Genomic DNA, 14114 nt, shown 5'->3' on the forward strand with positions numbered 1-14114 from the left:
TCATGCGCCCCTTTAGAATTGTACCCTTGATTTGATATTGGAGTTCTGTGTTCTTTGATGGGCCGAGTGGCCTTCTTCTACCCTGTAGGGATTCTATGAGAAATAAAATTTAGCACTATTGTGCATTAAGTGGCATCAGCCACTTGTCCCACAGTTTCTGCATTTTTATCAATGTTCATCTTGACCTATCCATAACGAGAATCCTCGCACTTGACCCACATGAGGTCAAATCACAACCCATCAATGCAATGCTGCTCTTTGCTGACCCCTGTTGCTTCAGATGCTGTACTGCAGCCACTCTGCATTGATACACATCATGACGGTTACGCGCTGACGTTAGCCGAAGATGGTCGTCAGAGCGCTCTGCGTCATTAATCACGTGTTTCCGGGGTCCGCCCACACCTGTTGTGACGTCGGTGCTGTTGGGTCGGGTGGATATATTGTTTTGTTGCTGTCGCCATGAACCGGCTGTTTGGAAGGGGCAAGCCCAAGGCCCCGCCGCCCAATCTGACGGATTGTATCGGGAATGTGAGTGCGGGGAGCCCCGGGGTGTGCGGGAGGGAGCGAGCGGCCCGGAGGCCAGGGCCTTGGGAAGTGGAGCGGCCGGAATCCGGAAGAAGTGGAGTCGGTTTCCATTGGGGCTGGGCCGAGCCGGGCTGGGCTCTGGGGGCAGACCCTCTGCGAGGACTGTGCCCAGGGCTTAGTGAGGACAGTCCGTTTTCAATGCAGCCGCTTGTATCCTCGCAAAGACTTGCATTAATGGACCATCTTCCAAGAGTCCAGTGTAACTGGCTTAATGAATTAGTTTTGAAGAAGATTCACTTGTAAGAATCACAGCACCCAGTTTACCTACAGCAACATCCTACAGAAATAAATAACTAGCTCATCTCTGTGTAGGTGTTGACTAGGACACTGGGGATGCCTCTCCTGCTTTGCTGTCAAATAGTGCCATGGGATCTTTTACATCCACCTGAGACAGCAGAAGCTACCTTACATGTCACCACCAAAAGATGATAACTCCAACACTGCGGCAGTCCCTCAGCATATTAGATTAGTAGAGATCATGAATAGGGGGATAGGTGGGGGCAATTCGAGAAGGAATTCCAGAACATGAGTGTAAGCAGTTAAAAGTATGTCTGAAAACAGTGATACAAAGGAATTGTAGGAGATGCTAGTGTCAGCAATGCTGAATTGCAGGAGTGTTGTATGGCTGGAAGAAGTTTGAAAGAGCATAAAGGAATTTAATTGTGAGAATGAGAATTTAAATTGCATGGCGTATACAGCACCGAAATGGGATATCCTGTCCGACAACTCCATGTTGTTGTTTCTATTTGCGGTGGTTAACACTGTTGCTTCAAAGCGCCAGGGTCCCGGGCTCGATTCCGGCTTGGGTCACTGTCTATGTGGAGTCTGCATGTTCTCCCTGTGTCTGTGTGGGTTTCCTGAGGGTGTTCTGGTTTCCTTCCACAAGTCCCAAATTAGGTAATTTGGACATTCTGAATTCTCACTCAGTGTATGTGAACAGGGCTCGGAGTGTGGTGACTAGGGGATTTTCACTTAATTGCAGTGTTAATGTAAGCCTACTTGTGACAATAATAACTATTATTATTACACTTGAGCCTCTGCCCACCTGTCCTCTCTGTTATCAGCAATAACCCTCTTTTTCTTCTCCTGTCACATGCACATTCATCCACGAATCACCTCATACGCCCTGTGGTAGAGAGTTCTCACCACTCTCTTTGGGTAAAGATGTTTCTTCTGAGTTCACTATTTAATTTCTTGGTGACTACCTTACATTTATGCCTCTAGTTTTGCTCATCCCTATAAGTGGAAATATCTGCTTCGTGCCTACTCTATCAAAATGAAAGAACCTCTTTGTTATCTCCCGGGGTCTTTTTTCAAGCAACCCAATCTGTTTTTTTCCTGCTGGGTATAACCTTGCATTTCAGACATCATCCTTGTAAATCTCTTGCAATGCCCCAATATCTTTTATATAACATGGTAACTAGAACTGTACACAGTATTTCACATGTGGTATGGCCAGCGTTCAATAAGAGTTGAGTAGAACTTCTCTACATTTCAGTTCTATGCTCCAGAAATAAACCTGAGTTGGATTTTTTTTATGACCTACTGATTTAAGCCACAACCTTTAGTAACTTGTGTGTGTACTCACCAATCACTTTGCTGCTTTATCCCATTTTGATTCTTGCTTTCCCAGTAATATGTGACCACCTTATTTTTCTTACTAAAGTTCATTTGTCAATTATGTGCCCCTTTTGCAATGTTATTGAGGCATTTGGATATAGGTCAGCAAGCACGGTGATGTTAGATGAGCTGAGCTTGATATAGGTTAGGATAGAGACAGAGTTTTGAATGTGCTATAGCTTATGGGTGGTGGGATGTGTATACCCAGCTGGGTAACCCTCTGGTCAGGTGTTCTTGAACATTGGGCAGCCTTCTTAGTTTTGTAATGCCCTACCAGTGTTCTCCCATGTAATTGAGAAGTGACTTTGAACAACTTCATACTTGCAGTATGTACACTAATAGAGAAGGAAGATCAAGAATATGGAGCTAATACTGATAAGACTTGTAAGCTCAATGTTTTCTATGCATGAGGAAAATCTCAGACGTGGATTAAAATGCAATTTGGTGTTGAAAAGGTTTAGGTGCAAACCCACTTAAATGCTTTGAGGTTGAAGAGAATCTTTTTATATTTTAAAGTACTTGTTCTGCAACGTACTCGTTCTTATTTTTGCTTGGCAAGCTGTTCCTGTTTGTCATAGTTCAACTTTTTGAAATTAATGCTTAATATTGCCAGACCTCATATTTCTGAAATTTGTTCATGGCTCCTTGAGTGAGAAAAAAATGGAAATTTGGCTCTCCCGACACAAAAAGGTTGGACAAGCCTGAACCTAAAGCAAAAGAGAATTTTTTGACTTGTCATGAAAAGGCCCCAGCTCCCCTTCTCTCTCTTATTAACCACCCCGCCAGTCAGAAACAAAACCCTAGTCCAGTCTAAGCTTAGAACTAATACAGGCAGCTGATGAGATAATAGACAAACATACATGTTTGAGTCTTGAAGAAACTGGAAAAACTGGTTATATTTATTGGATCCGAAAGGCAACATTTGTTAACATTTGGTATTTCCCAACTTTTGTTTATCCAGTGGTTTCTGCTCTAAAAAATGGTGCAATTGTTTCAGATGTTTGGGTGCTCTAAACTAGAAAAAAAACTGAAAACACAGCAGGTCAGAGAGTATCTGTGGCAAATTAACAGACAGATTAACTTCGGTACACACCCTATGTCAGAACATGAGGATATTGCAGATAAGCAGCATTTTTTTTTAAAATGGAACAGAATAAAAGGAAAAAGAAACATAGAAGGGAAAATTAATGCGAAAATGGAACCAGAATGATCGATAAAATACTGAAATTGAAAGTGAGAAATGATTAGACAGATATATGTATGAGTCAGTAGGAGACTTGGAGAGTGTTTGATGACATTTACAAGACACTGAACATGTGTATAGCTGAGGAGGTAGTGGATGATGCAGGTACAAAATGGTACAAGAAATTGAATAGATGCAGAATGTGGAAGAAGAAGAGTGGGTTGACATTCCAAGCTAATCTTTATTAGTGTCACGAGTAGGCTTACATTGACACTGCAATGAAGTTACTGTGAAAGGCTCCTAGATGCCTATTTGGGTACACTGGGAGAATTCAGAATGTCCAATTCACCTAACTAGCACGTCATTTGGGACTTGTGGGAGGAAACTGGTGCACCCGGAGGAAACCCACATAGACACGGGGAGAACGTGCAAACTCCACACAGCCAGTGACCCAAGCTGGGAATCGAACCCGGGTCCTATGCGCTGTGAAGCAGTAGTGCTACTGTGCCGCCCAAGCACCAGCTCATTCCTGATATCTCCTGGAGAGACCACACCATGGCATCACTTACTGATTTCTGTTCATTCATGAATTTTCTGTTCATTCAGGGGATGTGGCTTTACTTTTTCTTTGTCTCTTTAAATATCATCTGTCTCGCTTTATTTTGATTTATATTTTTATGATTTTACATTGAAATAGATATGCTAACTACACTTAATTTGGACTCTCCGTGGTTCAATAAGGATTCTTAGTCTGGTTCAAGAAACATGCTACAGCTTTTTTTTAAATGCTGATTCCAGAATCTCTGTAGAGCGGACCATGCTGAAAATCAGTGTTCACAGCAAAGGAGGCCATTTGGCCCATCAAGTCCATGCTGCCTCTCTGCAAGAACAATTTAGCTAGTGCCACACCACTGCACTTTCCCTGTAACCCTGAACACGCTTTCTCTTCAAGTGTTTACACATTTCTCTTTTGGAAGTCAGTGGAGTCTGCCTCCAACACACACTCAAGTAATGCATTCTAGACCTTAACTGCTCACTGTAAATAAATGCTTCTCATGTTGTCTTTGGTTGTTTTGCCCATCACTTTATATCAGTGTCCTCTGGTTCTTGACCCCTTTGCCAAAGTGAACAGTTTCTCTCTGTCTATCTATTCTGTCCAGACCCCTTCTGATTTTGGCCAGCTCGATCAAATTACCTCTTAACCTTCTCTCAGGAGAAAATTAGAAAAGTGTTTCTAATTACTGTAAGTTGCTGCACAAAAGCCCACAACGTCAATGAACAACTGTAAGCATCGTGAACAAAGTGTTCATTTGCTGCTGACTGCAGAAACCAGGCTCATTTAGCAAAAAGAATGAGGGGATAGAAGACCGGAGGGAAGTTACTAGGTGGATCAGAAAGACTAAAGAGAGGACAAAGAGACAGTTCTGCAGGGGATTCAGGACTCATTGAGTTTGAAACTGGGGAGGTGTGGAAATGTGAAGCTAAATCTCTTACTGTAGATGAATCTTTCAAGGATCGAGGGGTGCAAGGTAGGGGAGGATAATGAAATTCAGGTGGGGTTATGGAAGCAGAGGTGGGGTTTTGGAAGCAGAGGTGGGGTTTAAGAAAGTGAACAAGAAGAGAAATCGAGCAATGACATTGATGGCTGTGGAATCTCATGATCCTTGTTCCCTGAAAGGACAAAAATATTTTGAAGTGTCACAGGAGACTAAGCATGATATTGAGCTAAGGACCAAGATAACTTTGAAATTAAACGAGTCAGTGTAGCTAGAGAGCAGGAAACACAACATAGATATTAGTGATCATGGGTGAAATTTGAGGTGGAGTTCATGTGGAATGATTTGGACTGGAGCCAGGTGTTGTAAACTGTGTTAGCAAACTACATAAGAATGGTGAAGCATGAGGCAGTGGGCGGGAGGAGTTGGAGGGGGGGGGGGGGGGGGTTTACAACTCTTGGGTATCACATACGGTACTCTTTCGGAGGTTGGAAGGTGTTGAGTGGGGGGGGGGGGGGGGGGAGTGGATTCTAGGGTGACGGGGGGAGGGAACTCTAGGGTGACCATGGCCGGCCCCGGACTCCTTTCTTTTTTCTCCTTTGTTTTGCTGTTTCCACCGTGGGAGGGTTTGTTTTATTGGATGCATATATTGACAGGTGGTCCGTTGTTTGGGGTGGTGGGAGGATGGGATTGTTGTTATTGTTAAGGGGATTGACTTTGTATTTGTTACCGTTTACTGTTTGGGGGTGGGGTGGGAATTTTGGAGGAAAATGTGAAAATGGAGAATAAAAACTTTTTTTAAAACAAGAATGGTGAAGCACAGCAATAAGGGTAAACAGTGGAAATTGCATCAAAGAGATGCACTGAAATTCAGGTTAAATGTTCCTGGAATAGGACTGCCATTGAATTAAACAATATAAACAAAACAAAAAACTGCAAATGTAGAAAACCTGCAAGAGAAAATGCTGGAAACATTTATCAGGTTTAGCAACATATATGGAGTAAATAGGCAAGTTGACATTTTGAGTGCGGAAGCTTTGCCAGAATGATCCATCCTACTTCTATGACCAGAAGGCTTAAGATCCTTCTGTCATCAGCCTCCCCCATTCCCACCGCCAGCTTCCTGTACTTTTGGCATTTTAATGAGAATTGATTCTCCAGTGCAACATATTTCCCCATGAATCTTCAGTGTTCTATACTCACAGGTCCCACTCTGTTATCAAACCTGCTATTGAAGGTAGTAGGACCTCTATTTAACCAAGACTAAAGTAACCTGAAATGTTGCATGCCTCGAACCACAGCTTCAATTCTGAATATCAAGCCATAATTTCCCAGATTGTTAAGGACATTTAAATTGGATTAAATTTATTTGTGTTGTCTTTATGGTCACGTCTTGGTTTAATATCATTGCTGCAACTTATCATCTTTATTATGTAAGTGAAGTCTTTCTGTTTCTGTTGTCTCATGTGTTGATGTTTCTTGCCCACCTCCCCACCACACCCCCCCCCCCCCTTATTTATTCTGCTCCTTTTTAAATACTCTTCAGCTGTAAAAAATCATGTTCTAATGTAGGGTCCATGCCTTAGTGTTAACCTCTCTGACTTCTGCACAGATGTGGCCTAACCTAAATGTTTCAGCATTTTCTGTTTTGGTTTCTGCTTTCCAGCATCTGGTATGTTCAACCCAGATTTGAGTTTTTCAACTATTTTAAGCTTGGTATGTAGAGACCAATAGATAACGTTGCTTTTGAGAGCAAACAGGCACATAATAAAAATGATTCCTAATATTGTATCAGGAAATAAATTGAAGTTCATGGAAATGAAGGCAGCTTACAAAATTAATTCAAACAAAAGATTCCAGTACAAAGGAAATTAAAAATGAGTATTAATATAGGATGTTGGTTGGAATTTCTCAACATAAAGTTATAAAATACATTAATGAAGGCTGTTGAAGCAGGTGGTAATTTTTTAAAGAGGGTAGGCATCAAAGGATATGGAAAAGTAAGTAACTGAGGCTGGAAAAATGATGGGCTTGTCCAATGCTTCTTGGCTGTCACTGTTTTTGCATATGGTGCGAGCACACTTTAAATGTGCCTACAGCACAAAATGTTTTTTTGATTGACCCAGAGAAATCTAGCAATAAAAAAAAAACCCATAGGAATGAAGCATCCTGGCTAGATTACAACCTGGAGTGTTTTCATGTCTCTTCAGTTATTAGCATGATGATGTGTACTTGTATGACTGGCTGGCAGTGTAGAAGTCAGGATAGTGCTTAGATAGGTTTAGAACAAGTTTGCCTTTTGCGTAATAAGGGCAAATCCAAAGTTAATGTTTCTCCCTTTGAAATGTGATATTTGTGCATCTGTCTGATAAGTGCAAGCTGAAAAGCTTCGACAGAATGTCTCTTTTTCAGCATAAATTGTCATAGTGAAAGGTTACTTTGGGTTTTGTTCTGTAATTTCTGTGATTAAGCTCTGGGCTGCTAAGTGTTGACTAATTTTGTGAGTTCATCTTTGGAAGAGAAGTGGGCAGTTCTGGGCTGTACTTTGTTCAAATTCTAATGGCTTGAGCGTGGGGTTGTGGGTGGGGGAATGATGCTGCAGAGACACAGAAGGAAGAAAGTAACTTTTTTGGGGGGGTTGCTGTTGGAGTGGGAGTTTCTGTAATGGTGAGAGTATTAGAACCATGGGGATATTTGAATATAAAATGTTTCCATTTCAGCCTTTCCTACATGGGGAGAAAACATGTACTGTTGGAACATTGTGTTTTAGGCCATAAGACGTAGGAGCATAATTAGGCCAGTCGGCCCGTCGAGTCTGCTCCGCCGTTCGATCATGGCTGATCCCTATTCTCCTCCCTTTTCCCCGTAACCCCTGATCCCCTTATTCATCAAGAACCTATCTATCTCTGCCTTAAAGACACTTGTGACTTGGCCTCCACAGCCTTCCTGCAATGAAATGAAATGAAAATGGCTTATTGTCACGAGTAGGCTTCAATGAAGTTACTGTGAAAAGCCCCTAGTCGCCACATTCCGGCGCCTGTTCGGGGAGGCTGTTACGGGAATGAGTAACAATGAGTTCCACAAATTCCACAAAATGAGCAATGAGTTCCACAAATTCACCACCTTCTGGCTGAAGAAATTCTTTCACATCTCAGTTTTAATGGATCGTTCCTCAAGTCTGAGGCTGTACCTTTGGAGTTCTAGTCTCTCCTATTGGAAACATCTTCTCCACATCCACTATCTAGGCCTTTCAGTATTCTGTAAGTTTCATTGTGATCCCCTCTCATCATTCTGAACCATTGGGTGTAGACCCAGAGTCCTCAACTGTTCCTCATATGACCAGCAGTTCATTCCCGTTATCATTCTTGTGAACTTCCTCTGGACCCCCTCCAAGGCCAGCATATCCTTCCTTAGATATGGGATCAAAACTGCTCACAATATTCCAAATGGAGTCTGACCAGAGCTTTATGTAGCCTCAGCGGTACATCCCTGGTCTTGAATTGCAGCCCACTCGAAATGAATGCTAACATTGCATTTGCCGCCTTAGCTACCAACTGAACCTGCATGTTAACCTTAAGAGAATCCTAAATGAGGACTTTGTGTTTCAGATTTCCGAAGCCTTTCTCCATTTAGATATTAGTCTATGCCTCTATTCTTCCCATCAAAGTGCATAACCTTAAACTTTTCCACATAGTATTCTATCTGCCACTTCTTTACCCACTCTCCTAGCCTGTCCAAGTACTTCTGCATCTCCAAGCATCCTCAACAAAACCTGTCCCTCTACATATCTTTGTTTCATCTGCAAACGTAGCAACAATGCCCTCTGTTCCTTCTTCCAAATCGTTAATGTATACTGTGAATAATTGTGATCCCAACACTGACCCCCAGCCAGGGACCCAGGTTCCATTCTAACCATGGGCGATTCTGTGGAGTTTGCATGTTCTCCCAGTGCCTGTGTGCGTTTCCATCAGGTGCTCCGGTTTCCTCCCCCAGGCCAAAAATGTGCAGATTACGTGGATTGTCCATGCTAAATTGCCCCTTAGTGTCTAACGGTTACATGGGGTTACGAGGATAGGGCTTTGGGTGGGTGCTCATTTGGAGGGTCGATGGGGACTGAATGGTCCGAATGCCCCGCCTCCTGCACTAGGGATTCTGTAAAACAAATTCTATTTTTAAAAAAAAAGCTGCTCCAAATAACATCTCATAGACATTCCACTAATTTCTTTTCTTGGGATCTGCTACCAACCTGATTTTCCTAGTCCACCTGAAGTCCCCCATGATTATTGTAATAATGCCTTTTCTCTCTCCTGATTTATTTTCTGACTTACTTCCTGACTTTAAAAAAAATCATTTACGGGATGCGTCGCTGGTTAGGCCAGCATTCATTGCACATCCCTAGTTGCCCTTCTTGAACTATTGAGGTATAGGTCCTGAGGTGCAGCTCCTGAGGTGTAGGTACACCCACTGCTGGTACGGAGGGAGTTCCATGATTTTGACCCAGCGGCAGTGAAGGAAGGGTGATATATTTCCAAGTCAGGGTGGTGAGTGATTTAAAGGGGAAACTCCAGGTGGTGGGGTTCCCAAGTATCTGCTGCTCTTGTCCTTCTAGATGGTCGTGGGTTGGGAAGGTGCTGCCTAAGGACCCTTGGTGAATTACTGCAGTACATCTTATAGATGGTATACACGGCTGCCAATGTTCGTCGGTGGTGGAGGGTTTGAATGTTTGTGGAAGGGGTAGCAATCAGGTCGGCTACTTTGTCCTGTTGAGCTTCTTGAGTGTTGGAGCTGCATTCATCCAGGCAAGTGGAGGCTATTCCATTATACTCCTGACTTGTGCCTTGTAGATGCTTGACAGGTTTTTGGGGGGGAGGGGTTGAAGAGGTGAGTTACTCGCCATAGGATTTCCAGCCTTTGACCTGCTCGGGTAGCCATGGTATTAATATGGCTCGTCCAGTTTAGTTTCTGATCAATGATAACCCCCAGGATGTTGATAGTGGGGGATTCAGCGATGACAATGCCATTGAATGTCAAGAGGCGATGGTTAGGAGATGGTCATTGCCTGGCACTTGTGTGGCACGAATGTAACCTGCCACTTGTCAGCCCAAACCTGTATATTGTCCAGATCTTGCTGTATTTGGACATGGACTTGTCTCATTATCTGAGGAGTTGTGAATGGTGCTGAACATGTGTGCAATCATCAGCGAACATTCCCACATCTGACCTTATGATGGAAGGCAGGTCATTGATAAAGCAGCTGAAGATGGTTAGGCCTAGGACACTACCCTGAGGAACAGTGATGTCGCGGGACTGAGATGACTGACCTCCAATCACTACAACCATCTTCTTTGTGCCAGGTATGACTCCAACTAGTGGACACTTTTCCGCCCATTCCAATTGACTCCAGTTTTGCTCTGGCTCCTTGGTGCCATAGTTTATCAAATACGGCCTTGATGTCAATGGGAATTCAGCTCTTGTCTGTGTTTGGACCAAGGCTGTAATGAAGTCAGGAGTTTAGTGACCCTGGCAGAACCCAAATTGAGTGTCTGTGAGCAGGTTATTGCTGAGTAAGTGCCACTTGATAGCACCGTTGATGACTCCTTCCATCACTTTGCTGATGATGGAGAGTAGACTGATAGGGTGGCAATTGGCTGGGTTTGATTTGTCCTGTTTCTTGTGGACAAGTCACACCTGGACAATTTTCCATTTTGCCGGGTAGATGCCAGTTGTAGCTGTACTGGAGCGACTGCTGGGCGGCCTGTACATAACTCCCATTAGGGTCTTTTTTCCTTTGCGATTCCTCAACTCTACCCACGCAGATTCTATACCTTCTAACCCTACATTGCTTATTGCTATTGATTTAATTTCTTACTAACAAGGCAAGCCCGTCCCCTCTGCCCTTTTGATAGGACATATATTGGATATTTAGATCCCAGCCCTGACCCACTTGCAACCACTTCTCTGGGATGCCCACAACATCATACCCACCAATTTCACTGTGATACAAGCTCATTTACCTTGTTTTGTACACTGCGTACATTTAGGTACAACGCCCTCAGTCCTGCAATGATGCCTCCCACCCTTCTCATTGTGGTCCTCTTATCTGCTGTGCCTGAAGTTAGATTTCTGCTGCTTTCTTACTCTGTTGTATTACTTGTTCTGGAAACTTTACGAACCTCTCCTGATAAGAACAGAAGGACTAGGAGCATGAGTATGCCATCTGGCCCCTCGAGCCTGCTCCACCATTCAATAAGATCAGGGCTGATCTTTTTGTGGACTCAGCTCCAGTTATCCGCCTGCTCACTATAACCCTTAATTCCTTTACTGTGCAAAAATCTATCTATCTTTGCCTTAAAAACATTTAACGAGGTAGCCTCAACTTCTCTGGGCAGGGAATTCCACAGATTCACCACCCTTTGGGTGAAGAAGTGCCTCCTCAACTCTGTCCTAAATCTGCTCCCCCTTATTTTGAGGCTATGCCTCCAAGTTCTAGTTTCACCCCCTGATTCGCCAGGACTCTGGTCCCAGCATATTCAAATCCATTTCCCCCACACCAACCTTTGAGCCAATCATTTACCTCTTTAATCCTATTGACCCTGTGCCAATTAGCTCGTGGCTCAGGTAGTAATCTGGAGATTATTACCTTTTTGGTTTTGCTTTTTAATTTAGTCCTAGCTGCTCATATTCCTTCAGCAGAACTTCTATCCTTGTTCTGCTTATGTCATTGTTACCGACCTGGACCACGGCAACTGGATCTTTACCCTTCTGCAGCCCAGATGAGATATCCCAAACCCGAGCACAGGTAGGCAAAACAACCGTTAGACTGTGCTGTACTGTTCTATATCTCTCCTGGATTATTTTTCGAACTCAGCCCACTGCCCAGAGGCGTCTCTCTTAGCTCCTGCTCTTTAAATCTCCACTTCCCTAAACCCGCACTCTTCCCTAACTCCCGACACTCGGAGAAAAATGGCACTCTGAATCTCACTTGAATGTAGCTGGTCTAGACCTTTCCAGTAATTTAGCCATAAAAAGAAAAGGACCTTCAGTTAGTAATTCATTGCTCTCAGTAGAATTGTACCAATACTTTCAATGCATAAACCAATTAGCTTCTAATAAACCACCTCAATTAGCACTTGCCAATGGCCCACAATCATCAGCACTTGACTCTGGTTCAGAATGTGCTGTTTCCAAATTTAAGGGCAACAGTCTATCATTGTATTGCTGGGTATTTTTCGCATGTAACATGAAAATATTTCGTTCACTCTGTTGAAACCCTAGTGACGACACTGGTACAGTTCTGTTTCCTGGAACAATATAGTATGCTGTTTAGACACAGAGCCTTATTGTTGAGTTTCTTTTCCCTGTATGACTAATGGTAACTTAGCTTACGAAGTACCAAACTACACACAGCAGACAAACCAAATATTGGTAACTGGTTTCTGAAGTGCAGTTTCTGTTACAAATCTATCCAGTCCTGAGGTTCTGATAACATCTTTTTAGGTGCGTGATGAGAGATGCAGATATTTGAAATGTTCGTCCCCTAGTTTACTACCACTTCATACAAAACCAAGTTATTCTGTAAAATTTTTCATTTTCATATGGACAGACAGATTGGGGTTTCAAGTATGTTAAATACCAGGAAAACCACCCAATAAAGAAAATAAGATAAACAGGAAGTACTCTACAAACAAGGCAGCCCATCTGCTGAGAGAAAGTTTTCAGGTCAGTGACCTTTCGTCAGAACTGGAAGGAATGAAAGAATTTGCCATTTTATGGTGTCTTCCACAATCTCAGGACATCTCAAAGTGCTTTACAGTCATTTCAGCATGGCAAAGGCTATGGGCTCTAATAACATGCCAGCTGTAGAGTTGAAGACTTGTACTCCAGAACTAGTCATGTCCTTAGCTAAGGTGTTCCAATACAGTACATTGCCATCCACCTGGCAATGTGGAAAGTTATTCAGATATGTGCTATCCACAAAAAGCAGAATAAATCCAACCCAGCCGATTATTACCCCATGGATCTACTATCATCAACAAAGTGATAGACGCTGTCATTGACACTGCTATCGAGCGGCACCAACTCAGCAATAACCTGCTCACCAGAACTCCGATTGAGTTCCACCATGGCAACAAGGCTCAGACCTCATTATAGGCTTGATCTAAACATGAACAAAAGAGCTGAATTCCAGAGGTGGATGCGAGTGACTGTCCTTGATATCAAGGCAGTGCTGGACAGTTTGGTATCAAGGAACTCTTGCAAAATTCAAGTAAATGGGAATTGGGGAAAACTCTCCAATTGATGGAGTCGTGCCTACTGTAAAGGAAGATGCCAGTGAGTTAAAGGTCAATAATCTCAGTCTCAGGACATTGCTGTGGGAGTTTCTCACAGTAGTGTCCTAGGCTCAACCATCTTTAGGTCAGATAAGGTCAGAAGTGGGGCTGTTCCTTGATGATTGTAGAGGGTTCAGTACCATTTGCAACTCCTCAAATACAGGAGAAAATGCAAAATACTGCAGATGCTGTAAATCTGGAATAAAAGCAGGAAGTGTTGGAAAAACTTCAAGTTTGACAACTTCTGTCCCAAAGAAGCGTCATATTGAACTTGAAACATTAACTTTGCGTCTCTATCCACAGATGCTGCCAGATCTGAGTTCTTTTGCAACACTCTTTTTATCTCAGATCTCCAGTATCTGCAGTATTTTGCCTTTAGTTTAGAATGTGGAACACACTGCCTGAGGGGGTGTGGTGGAGGTAGGTTGTCCAGGCTTTCATTTGCTGAAAAGGAAGAATGTGCAGGGCTACAGGGAGAATTTGATGTGTCTATGGGTGAATTGCTCGTTCAGAGGGCCAGCACACACCTGAGTTTTTCCAGCTCTTTGCTTCTCTCAGATACTGAAGTAGTCTGTGCCTGCATGTAGCAAGAAGCATAGAAAATGGAAGCAGGTTAGGCCATTCGGCCCTTCGAGTCTGCTCTGCCATTGAATAGAAACATGGCTGACCCTCTAATTCATACACCTTGATGCCTTCAGAGTTTAAAATTCTTCTTCCTCCTTAAATATATTGAGTGACTTGGCCCTAGCAGCCTTCTATGGTAGAGAATTCCACAGGTTCACCGCCTTATGTGACAAAGTTTCGCATCTCGACTCTAAATGGCCTAACCCTTATCTTGAGACTAACCCCTTATTCTAGAGCCCGAGTTAGAGGAAATCATATCCCTGCATCTATCCAGCC

At 43.2% G+C, this 14114-nt stretch overlaps 1 protein-coding gene across 1 annotated transcript in view; it reads left to right on the plus strand.

The window, feature by feature from the left end:
• The first annotated feature begins 355 nt into the window (after positions 1-355).
• Positions 356-14114, plus strand: part of chmp5b (charged multivesicular body protein 5b) — a 31595-nt gene continuing 17836 nt past the window's right edge. Inside the window, exon 1 of the mRNA XM_038797594.1 lies at positions 356-528. Coding sequence (XP_038653522.1) covers positions 460-528 — 69 coding nt within the window. The 5' untranslated portion in view covers positions 356-459. The remainder of the gene's footprint in view (positions 529-14114) is intronic.

Source organism: Scyliorhinus canicula, chromosome 5, assembly GCF_902713615.1.
Source record: "Scyliorhinus canicula chromosome 5, sScyCan1.1, whole genome shotgun sequence".
In the NCBI taxonomy this organism is placed as follows: Eukaryota; Metazoa; Chordata; class Chondrichthyes; order Carcharhiniformes; family Scyliorhinidae; genus Scyliorhinus; species Scyliorhinus canicula.